We start from the raw sequence: 19,438 nt of genomic DNA, 5'->3' as shown, positions 1-19,438 counted from the left end.
CTAATTCTTCATAATGCTTTGCTTGCATACCACATTCTTCAGTGTTTCCCAGGAACGCTGCAGATCATCAAGATTGGCCACAGACTCCAGGGTGGGGTCGTAGAGCTCCTGTACAGTAGTGCGAGTCAGGGTACCCCTTCCCAACTGGACAGTCAAGAAAGCATGGGACACATCAACACAGGCTCCCTCACACACACAGACAGTAGCCTAAACATCAGTGTTTGCTTGCAAGACTGCAGAACAATCCTGTTCAATAAAGCAGCACAACAGACGTATGTGGGGTAACCAACACAGTACTGCGTCATTTAGCTCATGATACATTTTCAAAACATTTTGAACTGTTCCCATCAACTCCATATTTTTTTGTTCATTCAAACTCATATTCAACAACCACATGTTAATTTCACACAGATAACATAAAAAAAACACATGACCACATCACTTTAGCTTGAAGCTGTGAGGCTGTAAAAGGGCCCAGCATGCTCTTCATGGGGCTACATAGTGCATGTTATGTGTTCATATATCTTGCATTTTCATTTATTCATCTACTGTAGCAGACGCTTGTTTTTTTATTATGTGTCATGCTGTTATTGGATGTTGACTTATCTCTAGCACACAACTAAGTTGTATGGCTATGAAGTCTTGAATCAGATCACATGTGTCTGTGTACCTGGTAGAGAGACGGGTCTGTGTAAGAGATAGGAGAGGGTGAGCGACAGAAAGGGGGCGAGGAGATCTCGCTGCTGGTGCCCTCCTCGCCAGACTCCTCAGTCACCGGGGACAAAAGGGTGTGACAGCGGCCGGCGGTCATCTGACAGCACAGATGAGTGGTGCAGAGGAGGCATGCGCACGCGTACACACACACACATAGATACACACACGGGGATGAGTGCACAGACAGAAAAATATGAGAATAGTAGGCATGTTAGTGATCAGAAAAGACTAGAAAAAAGGTCTGACAAAAATACATGCAACTAACAACCAACAAAGATTTTATTCTGTTATTTCTCTCATACACTGACTACACACACACACACACACACAAAATATACATATACATTCATGATATGAATGTAGGTATATTATACATCACCAGTCCACACACACTCACACACCTACCATGACTACAGAGGGCTGTGCTAGAGAGGCTTTTTTAGCAGGGTCGTCAGGGGCCCCCTGCCCCTCACTGACACTCAGCAGCATGCTGGCGTGACGAGCCTTCACCGTCAGCATCCGGCACTTGGAGTTCAGGGAGGAGATCTGCTCTTGGTAGCCCCGGATCTTCTGGGCCAGCTCCTGTTCAGGCAAAGAATCAAAAGCATGAGGGTGGGTCTGGATTTGGTTGAGCAAGAACCGTGTGTGTGTCTTGTCTTTACTGTACATTTTACGTGTGTGTGTGTGTGTGTGTGTGTGTGTGTGTGTGTGTGTGTGTGTGTGTGTGTGTGTGTGTGTGTGTGTGTCCACGAGCACACACCTCATGCTGTTTGATCTGGGCCTGCAGCTCTTGGATGTTGCCACTGGCGACTGGCTGGGCCTGGATAAGCCCGTGGGCCTCCTCCATCAGGCTCTGCAGGTGACTAACTTCCTGTTTATACTGCTCATGCTGCACCACGGCCTCCTGGGAAACAAAATTCATCAGCACATTTTAAGAAAGTGCACAGTATCCTAGCTTACAAGAATAGGCAGGTGAGAATGTGTGAGACAGAACGCTATTCATTATAAAATACAACATGCCTCTGTGAAGGAAGTCGTGTGAAGGAAGTTCCTTCAGTGAAAGAAGATGTCTAATCTGCAGATCTAATCTGTTACAGTGCTTACTATTTCACATGTGAATGAAGCGTGCTCCTTCCTGGCTTGCAGGTGTACCTAATGCAGGCCAGTTGCACTTGTGTGTGTGTGTGTGTGTGTGTGTTTACTTGTAGGATGTTGCACTGCTGGATGGCGGTATGCTGCAGCTGGCTGGCCTCCTGCTGGAGGTTAAGGGCAGTGCGGCAGATGGGCAGACTGGTCACTGCCTCCTCAGGTACCCGCAGAGCGCTCTGGCACACCTGTACCTCCTGCACCTGCTGCTTGAAGCTCTCCATCTCAGACAACAGACGCTAGCACACACAAGAGCCAAAGCCCGTGCTCAGTGAACACAGCATTATCACCTGGTATCTGATCTCATTCATTCTCCTGCAGATGCAGTTAGTCATATTTAAAGGCTAATAAACCTACACATTTAAAAACCTGATCTGCATGGTGAAGTGTTGTGTTGTGTTACCTGTCTGTGAGAGAGTTGGTCCTTCAGGCTGAGGCGAGTGAGTTCAGGTGATGTGAGAGTGGACTGCACCTGCTCCAGAGACACCTGCAGATTCTTCACTTCACTCTCAAACTTCTCCATGTCCTGAAAAGAACAGAGAAAAGGGGTTTTCATTTGATCTTTCATTTGGTCTGATTTGATTTGATTTCATCTTCAGCTTTCATACTCTCTTCTTTTAATAAATCTGACCAACTAGAACCTCAAAAGCATTTCATTGAATGTTTGGGGCATGAACAATAATATGGCTATGGAGGTTTAATTAAATTAAATTAAATTAAATTAAACTCAGATTTATCTATATCATTATAAAGTAGGAATACAGTCCACCTTAAACATGAGCTTGAACCTTGAGGTTTAGTCATTAACCAATAAGGTTAGGGTGAGTGGTCAGAGAGAAAGCTAACTTCTGGTACCTCTGCTGCGTCCTGCAGGTTCTGCAGGCGCATGCGGATGTCCTGCTCCAGCTGCTGTGTGAGGCGGCTCAGCTCGGACGCCTGCTGGTTCATGGCCTCCACCTGCAGCCCCTCGGACAGCAGCTCCACCTTCTCCAGCATGGCCTCCAGGTCCCCCTGCAGCGCCCGGGACTCCCGCAGCACCGACTGCAACGCACAAGTGTCAAGACAAAGACTCTTTAGAGCACATCAACCGTCTCTGATCAAGAAAGTGATAATGAAACCTGAACTAGTCACTTCCTGCCTCATTTCCTTAGTAACAGCTACTTAGTAACGACTGCTTCAGACGTTTACATTTGTGACCCACAAAAGTGTGGTCATGAAGGCAGCGAGACAGTGGTTCTTCTTTCTTTGTCGATTGAGGAGGCTTGGCATGGATTCCAGAATACTGGTCATCGCCAACTTCATCGAATGGTGTGGAGGACAATACCTTCTGTTGAACACCAGTAAGACTAAAGAAATGGTGATTGACTTTCCCATCATGTGCACCACTGAACATTCAGGGAGCGGATATTGAGGTGGTATCAGTCTACAAATACCTAGGTGTTCACCTGAATCAACAGACTGGACTGGACACACAACACAGATGCCCAAGAAGGTTCAAAGTCATCTCCATCTACTTAGAAGACTGAGGTCCTTTGGTGTGTGCAGGCCACTGTTAAACCATTTTTACGACTCAGTTGTAGCGTCTGTTGGGGAAGTGGAAGCTCTGAGAGGGACAGAAAGAGGCTAAATAAGCTGGTTAAGAAAGCTGGCTCTGTTATTGGCTGCTCTCTGGACTCTATTGAGGTGGTGGGTGAGAGGAGGATGTTGGACAAACTTGCATCAATCACAGACAATTCTGATCACCCCCTGATCACGGGACAGTGATAGCGCTTATCAGCACCCACTTTGTAAGAAGGACCGCTACCGCAGGTCTTTCATTCCATCTGCCATCAGGCTCTATTATACCGCTGTCATGAAGAATTGTATTAATTGAATTGAATAGTTTAATTGCTTAATATTTTTATGATATTTTTTTTATTATTGCTGGATCCATCTTTCCTGGCTGTTGTAACAATTCAAATTCCCCGGTGTGGGATTAAATTGAATCTTATCTTATTGTTTTCCTTATTATTATTATTATTATTATTATTATTATACAGGCTAGGCTATACTATTTGTTTCTTTATGTAAGCATTTTGTATTTTACTATTATAATATAAACTATTGTTGCTATTATTGATAGTTTTATTATTTGTTAAGGACGGGTCAACCCCGTTGCGTTGAATGTGAATAGCCTATCATAGGCTATTCTAGGCTACGTGAACAACAACAAATTAGCGGTCGCGTCATTTGTTGTAAAATTAAAAGAGCAACTTGATAACACATGTAGGCTGTATAAAATATCTTTCGAAATGCTCAGGTCGCGGTGGCCTATCAGACCCATAGAATTTATAAAGTTCTGAGCCTACGTATTAAAACTCAAAACATGCCATGGAACTCTACATGGTTCTGAGCCTACGTAAAGGCGTCCATAATTCTACAATACCATAGAAACATCCAAACATTCTATCAATTACTTGCATTTCATTTTGGAAAGCGATTGGCACGCATCTTTTTTGGCTTGATTTTCGACTGGATTTGACTGGATTTTCGAAACGATTACTCAAACGTTTGATCTTACGACCTTCTACTTCTTCAGAGGTGAGATCAATAATCGTTTTGTACTGTACCGGATAACTGTTAAACATTTCAAATGCGTGTTCAAAAGCCAGCGGGGCTGTTACAGCGAAGGGGATACCACTCGATGTTAATCAGAACGATACGTACACTTTTCCTGTAGGCTAGCCGCTAGCCTACATAGTAGATGGCTATCGAAACACCACTATTGTACAAATACAATCGCATACCCTCCCGTTCCATACTGCCGACGACTCTTATATGGATCTAGATTATGAATCGGAGTTTTAACACCTACTTCTTATCTGAGCAGTTTAATTGTCATGACAGTTTCTTGTGTGTTTTGCGATTGTAGAAGTCTGGATAAACACATGGAAACTCCAACAACCATCATGAAGAGAGTTGATCTCCTCTGTGGACGCCTCCAGAAGGTTGAAACCGCTGGAAACACAGAGCTGGAGAACAGGGCCTCATCTAAGCTGGAGGAGATCTCCATAAAGATGGAGAGGGAGGACAGGGTCTCTGATCTGAGAGAGCTTGAAATATATTTCATTGCTCTTGAGAAGGACAGAAACAACCTCCAGAATCTCCTGCAAGAGCAGAGGGAGGAACACACGATGACCCTGGCTGCTCTGGAGAGGGAAATGATCCAGGAGAGAATGGATTGGGACAGGCAGATGAGGAAGAGAGAGGAGGCCCTGCTGTCTGCTTTTATGTCTGTGGCTATCAGCAAAGAAAAGCTGATGAAAGACCTGATGGGCAGAATGGTGGGCAGAATGGTAAGACGGAGACTTCTCTGTTATCCCATTTAGCTGTTGTGTTGTGTTGGATAAAGTTGGATATGTAATAGCAAAGCATTGAAGACCTTTAAGACCCACCCTCATGCATTACTTTTTTCTTTTTTGTCTTTAGAGGGCCATCAAACACCTGGAAGAAACGTCTGGGATTGGACCCATGGTAAGCCAGGAAAAGAAACTCAGAAAACTGCAGTGTTTCAGAAAACACCAGGCCATTTCTGACGTTTCTCCTCAGGTAATTTCTTTTGTTTCCTAATGCTGTTTATGTTGTCTTTGGACCCTAGTCTAATGAGAAATGGGATTCCAAATCTCAAAAGTATTTCATGTTTGGATGTTTTCTCCTTCAGGATACCATACACTTGGGAGGAACAGCAGGGAACGGTCCTGCAAAGAGCCTGGACAGACAACCCAGGAAATGGTGGTGTTTTGGACAGCATCAGACCACCCCTGATTTTGCTCCCCAGGTACTTCACTTGTTTTGATTCCTAGGCCTGCTCTACCTGCCATGGTGTTATTTGTTATTTTACTCTATTTATTTATTTATTTATTTACTTTTTTAACGAAGTGGAGCTTTGTGGTATTTGAATGTTACGTCTTAAATGTTCTTAAGATATTCTGATGATTTAACATATATATCTGACTATTTTCAAAAGATGAATGAATTGTGCTTTGTTTCCTTTAGGAAACCAGCAGTGTGACTGCAAACACAAGAGTGGCAGCTCTGCAGCAGATCGCAAAGCTGGAGGAGCGCATCAGGAAGGCTGAAAATAAAAAGCAGCAGAAAGCCCTCAAGAAAGCGGAAAAACAAGCGAAGAAGGCCGAAAAGAAAGCAATGAACGCCGAGAAGAGAGCAAAAAGAGAGGGACAGAAAGCAGAGAACAGGGATGATGTGATGCACATCCAGCTGGATGGTCAAGATATTGTGGTCCACTACCCTGTTCCTTGCTCATGTTTGTTTTGCGTCTTTGGCCGCAGAAGAATGGCCAGGCGAAAAAGGCAGTAGGCAGTAAAACAGGATCACATTATTATGAACCATTATTGTTTTTTGTTTTTGTTTTTTTAAATATACAGTATATTAAATAAACTTTTAGTAGATAATTTTACATTCTGTTTCTGAGTTGATATTGCATTTTATTTATTTTTAACAATTTGCTTAACAAGGGAGTTGAACGATGAAATGTCTTTAAAAAGATAAAGGAAATACAGACTGGCCAAAAAATGTGTTTATACGGAGCTTTTCTGCAAACAATCACTGTTACATATTTTAAATGATGTATTTGTGATTATTTGAGTTTATTATATTTATTTTTGCATCATATTTATTTAAGAAATAAACTATTTTTATACTCTCAACAGTAACTTTCATTTCTATGTAATCCAGACCCTATTGCCTTGGCACAAAATGATCAGTAATTTTATAATATTAAAAGTGGCTTTATGACACACTAAAATAGGTAAAGATGGATTAATATTTTATTCCATTTATTAATATAAGATTATTACACGGCTCTTCACAATGCAAGTGGAACACTCCATTAACTCCGCTGCGCGTCGGGGTCCGGCTTCGGCTCGCCCTGTCGGGACTTATTTTCCCAATAATGATAATCTATATTATCGATAATCTATGCATTATCCCTTACTTATTGTTAATGTACTACTTTTCTTTCTCTGATTTTCCTTTGTCTTTCTATATCTCAGTATAATGACCTGCATTTTGTCGTACACACCAGTATATTGACAATACATAAATTCCTTCATTCATTCATTGAGTGTTCGATGAGTGAAGCCTAACCTGGTACATTCTGATCTGCTCTTGGAGATGGGAGGCGGAGCTCCAGATGACAGAGGCCTTCAGCAAGCTCTTGGCTTTGTCAGTCCACTTGAGCGTGAACTCCAGCATCTCCTGGTACTCATCAGCGTAGACCTCAGCCTGAGGAGGACACCCACGGGGTTAAAATCTCTAGATGTACATTCCATTAACTTGTGCAATACACATAAGGAAACACGCCTCTCAGCTATTTTCAGTGGGATAAGATACTCAGTTCTGAACATCTGATGATGAAAATGAGCTAGATGACCAGAGGATATCACCGAATTAGACTGATGTATCCATATTAGCCACATGGTCTCCAAAGACCTACATCTTATAGTCATCTACTCCCATTTGAGTCTACAGTTTCATCTGTCTTGGTGGTTGCTATCTGATAACCCCTCAGTGCAGCGTCTCTGACCTTCCTGAGCCAGGCGGCTCTGTACTCGGCCAGGAGGCTGGTGTGGTGCTGGATCTCCTCCAGTTTGCCGATGGCCTCGCTTAGCTGCTGCGCCAGGAGGGGGTTCCGGCGGCCGAACTCCTGCACGGCCATGGCCAGCTCTGACAGCATCCTGCCACAGCCTTCAAGCTCCATACACAGGCCCTGCGAACATAGAAGTAGTCCTGCTTAAGCAACCAGCATCACCAGATCATACATACATTTCCGATGCTACAGATTATGTATATTACTATGATACAAATGATGAATATTACAATATGTGAAAATGTGCTTTTTTTTGCTAAGGTATACTTTGGTTTCTTCTTTGGCTTGGGTAATGTCTGTTGCCTTCTCCTTTAACAAAGCGGAGATTGCTTTGAGCTTTTCAGAGACATCCTGGATTCTAGAGTCGAAGTTCTGCTTGATGTCTTTGCTCTTCTGGATGTCTCTCTCTTTGGATTGGACCTTGATGGATCATAACAAAATACAGTGTTCAAAAATTTGGCCAAACCAACTGCCATATTTCACATTAATGGACGCCATTAGATGATGGCTCCAAGGGCAGTATACAGACATGTTATGGAGATGATTCTGCTTGCATCACATGATAGGCATAAATACATAGCTGGTATATGGCTCACACAGGCTCACTAGGAACTGGGAGAAAGGTTTTCACATACTGTATGTCCCCACAAATCAGCAACTATAAAACCAGTAACAACTCTGGCTAAGACTGGAATATAAACAGTGAAGATAGTAAAGCCTGAGGGATCTTGGGACAGTCTCACCTGATCCTCAATGGCACCCATAGCCAGTGAGACCTCAGCCAGCTGCATGGAGATCTCTGAGGGCAGAATGGTGTACAGGTCCAGGTATTTACTCTGTTGCTGCTCCGCAATCTTCTCCACGTTCTGCTTGTGTGTCAGCAGCTCACTGTGCATCACCTGAAACCCAAAGAAAAGTAACATTTAAGATGAAATATGTACATTCCTCAGTCCTCAAGTTGATGAAAGACCAGTTGGAAACATACCAAAGTATAGTATAGTATAAGTATATAATATACTCTTTTGATCCCGTGAGGGAAATTTGGTCTCTGCATTTATCCCAATCCGTGAATTAGTGAAACAGACACAGCACACAGTGAACACACAGTGAGGTGAAGCTAATCCCAACGCAGTGAGTTGCCTTGCTACAGCAGCGCTCGGGGAGCAGTGAGGGGTTAGGTGCCTTGCTCAAGGGCACTTCAGCCGTGCCTACTGGTCGGGGTTCGAACCGGCAACCCTCCGGTTACAGGTCCGAAGTGCTAACCAGTAGGCCACGGCTGCCCCCATGTATGTGGGTTATCAATGAAAGTACAATATCTAATACAAAATTAAGTTAACATTTGGGATGGTTTGTATTTGCAAATTAAAAATGATCTATCAAATCTTGAAGTGGACACAGGACTTTGAATAAAAAAAGACAAACTGCAGTCAGGTAGAATGTTACAGAACATGTCCAGTCCCTCACCTCTAGCTCCTGCAGGAGCAGGTCTAAGTCTGCTGTGGGGTTGAGCAGGAGCTCTCGGGACTGATGGATCCAGGTCTTCACATGGCTAAGCTCTCTCTCCACACCCTCCCTGTCCTTCAGCTCCTGCTGGACACGGGTTAGATTGGCACGTGTCTTTTGAAGCAGACTGGTGAAAGAAAGAAAGAAAGGTAGATAATCACAATTACATATCGATACCTTTATATTCAAACTGTCAACTCTGTTAATCACTTAATTAACAAGTCAGGTCATACATACATTACAAGTCAAAACTATTACCCATTACCATTCAAGAACCTATCAGGGCTGTTAAATGGCATCATAGTCACCTGCTTTCTATGTTACTTTACTAATTAAAAGATTTTTTTACCACTTTTATCTGGTAAAGCTAACTGTTAGCTGCCTCTCTTAAGTCACATAATGCCAATCATCAACTCCGTCACATGTCCAGCTGCTGACCTGTCCAGCTGCTGCTGCAGGGCTCGGATGTCATTTAGTGCGGGCAGCTCCTGCTGCTGGGCGGCAAGCGTGGGCACCTGTGTGGAGCCGTGGAGCAGGCTGAGGGCGTACTGCTGCAGCAGGGTGATGGCCGATTGCTGCCGCTCCACGTCCTGGCTTAGCACCTCCTGCAGCTCCTGCTGCGACTGCAGCGTGGCCTTACTGGCCTTCTCCGCCGCACACTCAGGCAGGCGGTTCTGCAGCTCGTCCACCGCTGACCGCATCTTAGTCATCTGGGAAACACACAAGGTAAACACATTGTACCATTTTCCAATTCATGGATTAAGCCTAGCCCCTAGACTTAAAGAGAACTTCAGTGAAAATCTCCATTGAAAAAAAAAAAGCTTTTAGTCTAGAACTAAACTTTGAGTTACAAAGCAACATATGATAACATGGCTGAGTAGGAACATCTAAGTAGGAATGCTGCGATATCTAATACAAATTTGTGTTCAGAATGGTACTAAGTCAGTGGTTCTACTACACAGTTGGTCTGTCCTTGAATTTCCCCTAGGGATCAATAAAGTATATATCTATCTATCTATCTATCTAAAATTGTGATGAGTGGGAGTGGTATGGCAGTAGTATATCACCACGTTGTGATCATGACCATGCTACTCAGCCTTTACGTCTCATAGGCTACCTTGTCTCTGAAGGTCTTCCATTCGAGTGTCGTGTCCTCCAGCACCCTCTCCTGCGCACGAGACACGCTGCGCAGTCGCGTCCAGCGCTGCCACACGGTGGTCATGGAGCGGCTGATGGTGGCCTTGCTGGCGTCACTGCCAATCAGCTCCAGCTGGGACGCCTGCTCCTCCAGCTCCGTCAGTTTGTCCTGGAAGCTGTTCACCATGGACACCAGAGACTGCAAAGAGGAGGAGGCCATAACTGAATTAGATTTCTGATGCATTTCAAAAATAAGGCAAAATGTGTGATTGAATGAAAGCCCTCCATTTTGTTTTATTACAAATTCTGTGATCTTGTTTCTGTCACCACAACTCAACAGAATAGTCTCCAACTCCTACAGTGTTTTCGTTCATCATTCATCACTGAGGACATCGTTTCTCTCATTTCTGTATTCGTACCTTGTGGCTACGGAGCTTCTCCTCGGCCTCCTGGGCCGTTTCGGCCTTTGCTGTGGAGAACTCGGTCAGCTTCTTCTCCGCTTCATTCATCAGCTCAATGACGGTCTGCCGAGCCTCCTGATAGGCCGTCCACTGCTCCACACAGCTGGGATGAGAGGGAAATGACCAAGCCTGTTAGTTTTCATTATTTCAGAAGAAATATCTTTCCAAAGCCTATCAGAGGAGCACTACAGAAGGAGACAGCTCAAAGGAGATAAAAATATTTTAATCTGTAATATTGAACTCAAAACCCCACTTTGACAATACACAGATATAATCAGATCATTGAAGGTGTGCATCTGAATCAATACTACAACATAAGAGATTTCATCTATATGGTGGATGGACTATCATCTCATCATCTCACAATTGTGAGCGTTTTTTCTTGTTCTGTATATGTAATAGAAGCTACTGGATACTTGTATTCCCCATGGGATTAATAAAGTGTATGTATATACAGCTCTGGAAAAAAAATAGGAGGCCCATGCACATTTTTTTGATGTCATTCTACAGTTGCTGAGTGACATTCGAATGAGTTGACAGTCATACAAATTTGCAAATTTGAATATGACCCGTCAACTCATTCAAATGTCACTCAAATGTGGTCTCTAATTTTTTTCAGAGCTGTATGTCTATGTGTATGTGTGTGTGTGTGTGTGTGTGTGTGTGTGTGTGTGCATGTGTGTGTATATGTATGTAAGTATCTATCAGGAATCTTTGCTCATACCTGTTAAGGACGTCCTGGTGGCACTGCAGCTGGTCGCGCACCTCTACGCCCCTCTGCTGGGCCGACTCCACGCTGAGGCGAAGCTGCTCCCCGGCCGTGGGGTTGACCAGCTTCTCCAGCTGTGGCGGCAGGTCCTCAAGCTCGCGCAGCACGCTCAGGAAGTCCTGCTCAGACGCCATGATGTCCTCGTGCTGGCGCAGGCACTCCTCGTAGTTCTCCACATCCACGCCCAGGCTGGCCTGCTGCAGGAAGCCCACCGCGTCCTCCAGCCACTCGCAGGCCATCTGCATGCGCGAGTGGTACTTCTGGCACAGCACCAGAGCCTGCTCCAGCGTAATCTGTGGGACACAGACAAGAGGAGATGCTCAGGAAAATATTCAGGTTTAGGGTTGAAAAAAGATGCTGAGGATGAGCTTTCACTGTTTTACTAATTGACTCCCTCAAAATTGTGCAATACTCTTAAGCAGGGGTGGGCAACATTGGCCAGAGGGCCATACTGACTTTGATGACAGTGACATCTGAAAATACATTGATTACATGATTACAGCAGGCCTAGATCTGGCCTATTGCAAGTCCATTCCAAGTCCTGAAAGATTATTCAAGGTGTATTAGAATACATTACACAATATTTACCTTTATATAGCAATCAACAGATGCAGCACCAACTTTTAGCCTATCCATGTATATTGTCATTTGTCTTATTTATGTAGGCTGGCCTGTATCACAGCTATTTCATTATTTATCACCTCAGATATATCATTTAACACAGAAAAGGTAAAAAACAAAATGCTGAAGAAACAAATGGTATTGTGTTATTTACTTACACAATTTCAAGCACGAGGACAAATTTGTAGCATAATTTAGCAAGCCTCCTATGATTGAAATGTTGTTAAGTTGTATTCTATTGAAGACAGCAACGCTCTTGTTGAATGGAAATGAGAGTCATCACAAAACACTTACCGGTACCTGGCGTATCCATTTAAATTTAGCGATACACTATCTTTAAACTGTAATTGAGGACAGTGATCAATGTTTAGCATCATAGACATAATCTATTATGTCTATGTTTAGCATGGTTTCAACACGGCTCTGGGTTTCAATTGTACACAGCGCCCTCTGTTGGAGTGAAGTTTATAGCAGTAAGCTATGCTGCAGACCGGATTAAAAGTAGTTTGAATCATGCCTATTAGTGTTCTAATTTAAAGAAATAAAGACTTGGTGCTGAAATACTGAGTTTCAGGCCAGGGTTTGTATATTTGGGGCACCAATTCCCCCACAACCCAGAAGGTTTCCCATACAGAAGTGATGTGCACATCATTGTGGACAGATTAAAAACAAAATTCTAATAAATCCTGACGCAAATGTAAGGCTGAAATCCTTTTAAAATGGCTGAAATGGTTGAGATGACTTCTAACTCACCTGTTTGGTAGACAGAGCTTGTTGTACATCTGCTTCCAGCTTGGCCATCTCCTGCAGGCTGCTGTCCACGTGCTCGGGTACCAGCTCGTTGGCGCTGGTGTACTTCTGCTTCTCCCTGTTGCTGAGCGCCATGACGATCCTCAGGCGGGACTGCACCTCCTCCTGCATGATCTGCTGCTTACGGATCTCCTCCTGCACCTTCTCCACCTTCACGTCCACCACCACAGCGCAGCCGAGCTCATCGCGCACCTGCTGGAGCCAGTCCAGCGTGCGCTTCACCTCCGTCTCGAAATCCTTGCTCTGCACGAAGCGGTTCTCGCACTCGACGATCAGCTCGCCGACCGCGGCCTGCAGGGAGTGCAGCTCTTCCTGCCAGAGGATGAGCTGCTGGCGGGACGCCTCGTGGGCAGCAGGGTCCATGTGTAGCGCAAGGCTGTCCATCTGCTCACGGAGGCGCGAAAGGTGAGAGCTGGCCCCCTGCAGGCTGGCAGCCAGCGAGTGGTAGTTCTTAAGCCGCTCCTCGGCTGACTGCGTCTCGGCGTTCACCTTGACCAGCTGCTCCTTAGTGGCCTTGAGCTCTGAGTCCACCTGCATGGCCATGGCATGGTGGTCCTCGAAGGACTCCAGTGTGTCATCCAGGTGCTCCACCTTCTGCTCGATCAGCCGCTTCAGCCCGTTGTAGAGGCTGACCAGCTGGGTCATTTCCTCGGACCTCCAGGGCTGGCCTGTGCTACGGAAGCCTTCCTTCTTTTGGTTGAGCTCGTTGACGGCTGACCCCAAGTTGACCAGTTCATCCTGCAGAGCTTTGTAGCTGCTCTGTAAATTAGTCACTTCCTCTGTTTTCAGGCCGACAGTCTGCGTGCCTAGGCTATGGAACTGTTCCTCCAGCTCTTTCAGAGCTTTGAAGGTAACCTCAATAAAGGAAGCATACTCCTTCCGGGCTAGGAGGGCCTGCTGGATCTTCTCTTGCTTTTCTTTGGCCAAGGCCAAGATGTTGTTGTACTGCTGAGGGAGCCAATTGAGCTTTTCATCCAGGTAACTGTGGTTGACCTCACTTAGCGTGGGCAGAATATCCTGACCGGCTCTCTGGACATTTAAGAGCAGATTTTCATACTCCACAGCCTGTTCCAGTAGCTGCTGGTACTTTGTGAGCTGTACATTCAACTCTGCGTCTCCATTCATTAGATTGATCTCTGGGAAGGTTACAATATCCGCCTGCTTCAGCCACTGACAGGTCTTCTCCAGGTCGGCGGTGAAGTACCTCCTAGTGGCCAGGACTTTCTCCAGCTCCTGCAGGCGCTGGCTGCACCTCTGAAGCGCCACCTCAAAGATGGTCTGCAGCTCCTGCAGCTTGGCCAACATCTCGGCCTTCTCCTCCTCCGTGGCGTCCCTCATCAGATCCCTGCCCTGGGCCCAGAGGGAGGTCAGCTCGCTCTGATAGGCCTTCAGCCTGCTCTGGATGTTCCGGCACGAGCGGACCTGCTTGGCGAGGTCGTCGGGCAGCAGTGCGATGAACTCGTCTGCCAGGGCCTTCTTCTCGTTCTGCTGGACCCAGGAGACGGCCTGGCCCACCGCCTGGAGGAACTGCGTCCGCTCTGTGAATGCCTTGCTCAGGTGCTTCCGCCGCTGGCTCACCTTGACGCTCAGCGACTCCAGCTCACCCTGAGTGGCGGCGATGAGCTGCTGGAGCCTCTGCCTCTCGTTGAGGCCCAGGTTGGCCAGCACGCGATCTGCGTCGGTGATGGCCTGGGCCAGCATGAGTTGCTTGACCTCCAGCTCGCTGCAGATGCTCAGGTGGTCGAATAGGAAGCTCTGGGCCAGGTCTGGCGGGGGGCTCATTTTCATGGCCTCTGCCAGCGCTGGCTGCTGCTCCTCGGCCCAGTCGCGAGCCTCCCGCAGCCGGGCCTCCACCTGGGCCAGCTCGTCCAGCGTGGCCATGGAGTCCTGGATCTTCTTCTCGATCAGGCTCTCCAGCTGGGCCCAGCGCTGCTCAAAGTGGCTGATCTGCTCTTTCACCAGCTCCTTGTCGTCCAGGTTCAGATGCTCCACCACTTTCTGTCGCTGCTCCTTCAGGTCCTCCAGAGTGCTCCTCTTATCCTTCAGGGTGACCGCTAGCTTTTTCAGAGCCTCAAGATGGTCCAGTGAACTTTCAGCATCCGTTCTAAAAACATGAAAGTTAAAATGGGCCATTATTTGATGCTGGTACAAAACTATTTCCAGATCTCCTTCAGCTACACAGTAAAGGGCTTAAAGTTTGTGCCTAAAGTTATGAGAAATTGTTGAAGCTGTTTTGCTGTATATAATAATGCATTTCCAAATTAGTCCGCTCCACGTCTGAATTATGGCACATTGCCTGTTATCTTTAAGTACTGATAATAGCATTTATAATATAACATCATTCAGTGATGCCTACCTGGCCAGGCTGTCCCAGTCCTTGGTCACCTGTTCAAACAGGGCCTCCATGGCGGCGATGCAGTCGTGGTACTCGCCGGTCCGGCGCAGGTCCTCCTCCCGCTGGGCCTGCAGCTTGTTGGCCTGGTGACACAGCTCCAGCCAGGAGTGGCTCAGGCGGCTGATCTCGGCATGCTCCGACGACTCCCGGCCCTCAGTCAGCTTCATCACCGTCTCCGTCATCCGCGTCAGGGTGGCCTGACGACTCTGCAGCTGCTGGCTGAACTCCTACAGGGTGGGTGATGGCAGAGCCACATTTTTTAAATGTAATTTTCCACCAAACTTACAGACTAACTGGAACCAAAAATACCATGAGGTAGTTTTGTGTCATTACACAGACTACAAACTTGTCGTTGGAAGGATGTTACCACACATCCTCTACAGTGTGCAGTCAGTATGAGGTAACAGGTAACACTGGACCACATTTTCACATCAAAAGTTTCTAAATAGTTTCTAGGAGTTTTATCTTTAGAGTGAGAAACAAAGTAATGTAATTTTAGAATACCGACAAATTAATAGATTAATTAATTAAATAAACAATTACCGTAAATAAGAATAATTAATTTATTCATGTGTATTATTGATGAGCCTTCTATTTGGGAGCAGATGATATTTCTGCCTCTGTGTGTAAGAAGTGCTCCGTACCCGGGCCTGGTCCAGCATGTTCTGGGCGATCTTGGGCTCCAGCTCGGCCGGCCGGCGGGTGAGGCCCTGCAGCTGCTGCTCCATGTCCTGGAAGAGGGAGGCCAGCTCCTGCTTCTGGTCCAGGATCTCCCTCCAGCCCTCCGACAGCTCCTGCGCCCTCATCATGCGCTCCTCAATCTTCCCCACAGCCAACATAACAAGCAAAACAGCCGTTAGGGACCAAATCAACACAACAGAATAAAAGGACATCTACAACTGTTATTTCATGGTTAAATAAATATGGCTAATTATCTAAAGGAGTAAGGTTAGAACAGAGGTTGACTCCATAATGAGGACAAAATAGGATTAGTGATACATTTTTGTCTTACTATTAGGTTTATTAATAATGAAGACTGAATATAAGAAATCTGGTGTCGGTGTTGCGTTACAGATAAGCAACCACACGTATGGTAAAAGATGTTTGGATCTTGAGACTCACAGTGATTTTGATCTGCTGAATCTCAGCTGCTGTGCTCCTGACCGTTTCATCTGACAGGTCACACACAGAGCACACCAGGTCCAGGTATGTGCTGGCCTGTTCCTGGACAGCCCTGAAGTGTTTCACCTGTGGGCGATGAACCGGTGAAAATTTTATTTTATTATCATTTATTGTAGCTATTTACAGCAGTACTACTATTAGTGTTTAAGACACATTGGTTATACACAAGGTCTTTTTGTACTCTCTTTATACGCATGCTACACATTCTTTCTTCTCTTGTCCACACTAATTTGTGTGTATACTTGAAACCAACAAATAATATTGTTAGTGCTAACATGATCCAACATCTATTCAATTTATGCATCTCAAGCAATAGCTGCATTTCTACCACTTGTATCTGTACAGTTCCCTGTATGTTGAAATGGAGAGCACTGGACTCTGACCTGTTTGAGCGCCTCCTGTAGGCCGTGAGGGGGTAGTGCGTGTAGCTGCACCTCCTGCTGAACGGCAGCCAGCCAGCTTTGGCACTGCTGCAGCGTGTCCTGATGACTCACATACTTCTGCTGCTCCCGCTCCAGGCTCTGGTACAACTGCTCACACACACACAAACAAATGATGTCACACAAAAATACACACACCCACATACACAGCACGTGCAGAGCACAGCTTGGTGAAGTGACCGTTTGACACAGAAATAAACGGTCACTGCTAGCAACAAAGACTTGCACACATGCATACATACAGTACACACACACACACACACACACACACACACATGGAAAGGCCTAGAGTACAGTTAGGTTTTTCACATGCTGCGGCCCAAACAGAGGTGACTATGTGACTGCTCTCTTTCTGTGGCCCAGACAGACGCTCACCCGCTGGGCGGTGCTGCAGATGGCAGAGTAGCTGTCTCTGGTGCCCTGCTGCTGGGTCTGAACCTGCTGACAGACCCGGGGCTGGACCGCGTCCGGGCAGCCACTGACCAGCTCCTCTCCTCTCTCCTTCAGTGCATTCAGACGGTCCTCAAAGCCAGCGATCTCCTCCATTATGGCCTGAGAGGAGATGTGTTTGTGACAGTCAATCACAAGGACATTTTTTGTTTAACACTATTAGTGCTGCACAGTACAAAGTGTGAATCTGAAGAGTCAGTGCAAAAGCACCAAGAGCGTGACACAGATACAACACAGAAACCTAAACTTCCTGTGTGATTGCATTACTTCTGCATATGGTTTTCTAAGGAAGCCATGTAAAACCACTGAACACCATATTTTAAATGTTCTCAGACAAAAATGAAAACACTGGGCATCTCCTGATTTCACAAAATCACCAGCAGATACATTTGTAAACATAAAGTGTAAGAAAGCAGTGCCCTAAAACCAGATGCCTCCCTGAGCTCACCTTGTGTCTGGCTAGCTGCTGTGTGGCCGCCTCTAGAGAGCCACTCTGCATGGAGTCGGACGTCACCAGGCGACTGGACATCTGCAGCAGCCAGCGCTCCACCTCTTGTAGCTCTCCGCAGTACTCCTCGTGCTCCCGCACGCGCTCCGACAGACTCTGGACCCGCGCCTGGAGTTACGAACACACGCACGGGGAAATAGTTGTGTGTTCATGTGCGCGACTATTAAAAACACGCACATGTATGACATCTTGCATCAACACTTCTCGCATCCACACACCACAATGAGCTAAACCCTGTCTACCACGCTTTCTCTACTGCTATTGTGGTGTACCAGCTGACATTGCTGTTGCTGTGCTGATAGCAGAAGACTGAAAAAAGCTATACTAAATAGCTTTGTGCTTTCAGAGTGAACACAGCACACACCCACCTTGGCTGCGGAGCAGAGCTCAGTGTAGTCGGCCTGCAGCTTGCTCATGTTCTCGCTGATGGTAGGGTCCTTGACCGAGTCAAGCAGGGCCTCTCCCCTCTCCATGACGGACCGCATCGCAGACTCGTGGGACTGGACCGTTTGCTGCAGGGTCTATAAGCAGGAAAACCCAAGTGTCAAGGCGACTTCACTTTCACTTTCTCTAGGTAAACTCAAACACTGGAACCAAGAGGGATTTGGTAGGCTGTGGATCACACCAGGGTTTATTCTTTTTTACGTAAAGGTGCTTCCTTGATTACAATCTATCAGACTTTTTGAATTCAGCTAAATTCTTGTTCCAGTCTATGCATTCAAAAACCTCTGATGCTCACGCACAACCCAGGCTCTGGAAGCGCCATACACCATTACAGCCAATCAACATTTAGCTGTATGAGCAAAGAAGGGAATGGTGTACAATTTTGGAGCTACAATTTTAACAAGCTTTCACCAGAATCAAGGACTGCACCTTTAATCACTGGATAAGTTGTGGTCCACAGCCTACACAGTGATCCAAACCCACCTTGTACTTGGCCAGCTGGGCCTTCCTCTGGTACAGCTCGGCTTTGGGCTCCAGTGGTGCCCCGAGCACTGTGCGCGTCTCGCTCACCCACTGCGCCTGCGCCTTGTACTTGTCCAGGAAGTCCTTGGACAGCTGCAGGCTCTTGTCCAGCGTGCTCAGCTCCTGCCTGATGGCACCCACCAGCGCCTCCTGCTGGGAGAGACGTGCCGACACCTCCTCCCGCATCTGCTCCGCCTCTGGCTCCTCCAGAAAGGCCGCCGCCCGCTCCGTCTTCTCCCGCATGGCCGTGAGGAAGCCGCGGCCCCGCTGCACGTCCCCTTGCAGCGCCTGCCGCACACCAGGAAGTCAGACATGGTTAGATAGCTGCTTCCTGTGTAGCATGCCACTAATAGCATTACTCATACTGTAACACATACTGTTACCCTCTGCAGACCTGCTCTCTGAAACACCTCTGAGATCATATTTTTAAAAACCATCTGAAACAAGCCATCAGAGATCAGAATAGCTGCAGATGCAATAGAAGACTGTGCTAGCTATGGTGCTCAATAGTGCAGGAACAGGGTACCAAGAGTAAGTTAGGTTTGACAACTGCATTTCAATCTGCTGTTGAATCTACTATATATGAACAGTGATTCCAATGAAATAGCATTTTTTGAGCTGCTTTTAGTCATGCAATCTTTGGTCTCTTGTGTACCTCTAATTTCTTCTTTTTTCTCTCCATGGCAACG

At 46.3% G+C, this 19,438-nt stretch overlaps 2 protein-coding genes across 17 annotated transcripts in view; one reads left to right on the top strand and one right to left on the bottom strand.

The window, feature by feature from the left end:
* syne1b (spectrin repeat containing, nuclear envelope 1b) overlaps positions 1-19,438 on the bottom strand; it is a 112,178-nt gene that overhangs the window by 35,114 nt on the left and 57,626 nt on the right. For 14 of the 15 annotated variants that reach the window (XM_042073423.1, XM_042073421.1, XM_042073428.1 and 11 more), the window contains 26 exons: positions 19,405-19,438; positions 18,711-19,037; positions 18,152-18,304; positions 17,724-17,891; positions 17,201-17,377; positions 16,769-16,915; positions 16,326-16,451; positions 15,848-16,024; positions 15,165-15,430; positions 12,752-14,912; positions 11,333-11,670; positions 10,567-10,711; positions 10,128-10,346; positions 9,449-9,720; positions 8,972-9,137; positions 8,251-8,406; positions 7,775-7,927; positions 7,445-7,627; positions 7,006-7,143; positions 2,716-2,901; positions 2,264-2,386; positions 1,917-2,099; positions 1,475-1,618; positions 1,120-1,296; positions 671-811; positions 31-144 (listed from right to left, as the gene is read on the bottom strand). The exon at positions 19,405-19,438 is cut by the window's right edge and continues 137 nt beyond it. In XM_042073423.1, the coding sequence (XP_041929357.1) occupies positions 31-144; positions 671-811; positions 1,120-1,296; positions 1,475-1,618; positions 1,917-2,099; positions 2,264-2,386; positions 2,716-2,901; positions 7,006-7,143; positions 7,445-7,627; positions 7,775-7,927; positions 8,251-8,406; positions 8,972-9,137; positions 9,449-9,720; positions 10,128-10,346; positions 10,567-10,711; positions 11,333-11,670; positions 12,752-14,912; positions 15,165-15,430; positions 15,848-16,024; positions 16,326-16,451; positions 16,769-16,915; positions 17,201-17,377; positions 17,724-17,891; positions 18,152-18,304; positions 18,711-19,037; positions 19,405-19,438 (6,574 nt within the window). The remainder of the gene's footprint in view (positions 1-30; positions 145-670; positions 812-1,119; positions 1,297-1,474; positions 1,619-1,916; positions 2,100-2,263; positions 2,387-2,715; positions 2,902-7,005; positions 7,144-7,444; positions 7,628-7,774; positions 7,928-8,250; positions 8,407-8,971; positions 9,138-9,448; positions 9,721-10,127; positions 10,347-10,566; positions 10,712-11,332; positions 11,671-12,751; positions 14,913-15,164; positions 15,431-15,847; positions 16,025-16,325; positions 16,452-16,768; positions 16,916-17,200; positions 17,378-17,723; positions 17,892-18,151; positions 18,305-18,710; positions 19,038-19,404) is intronic. The other variant, XM_042073431.1, reaches the window with a different exon arrangement.
* LOC121693772 lies at positions 4,324-6,316 on the top strand. 2 transcript variants are annotated; one of them, XM_042073441.1, is made up of 5 exons: positions 4,324-4,440; positions 4,772-5,183; positions 5,329-5,448; positions 5,561-5,677; positions 5,896-6,316. In XM_042073441.1, the coding sequence occupies exons 2-5, from the start codon at positions 4,788-4,790 to the stop codon at positions 6,214-6,216; spliced, it is 954 nt and encodes a 317-aa protein (XP_041929375.1). In that variant the 5' UTR covers positions 4,324-4,440; positions 4,772-4,787; the 3' UTR covers positions 6,217-6,316. The 2 variants fall into 2 exon arrangements, with proteins under 2 accessions (XP_041929375.1, XP_041929374.1); XM_042073440.1 differs by having other exon boundaries at positions 4,772-5,195.

Source organism: Alosa sapidissima, chromosome 19, assembly GCF_018492685.1.
Source record: "Alosa sapidissima isolate fAloSap1 chromosome 19, fAloSap1.pri, whole genome shotgun sequence".
NCBI lineage: Eukaryota > Metazoa > Chordata > Actinopteri > Clupeiformes > Clupeidae > Alosa > Alosa sapidissima.
Note: the sequence above shows the minus strand (reverse complement) of the source record. Positions and strands in the feature narration are given on the sequence as shown.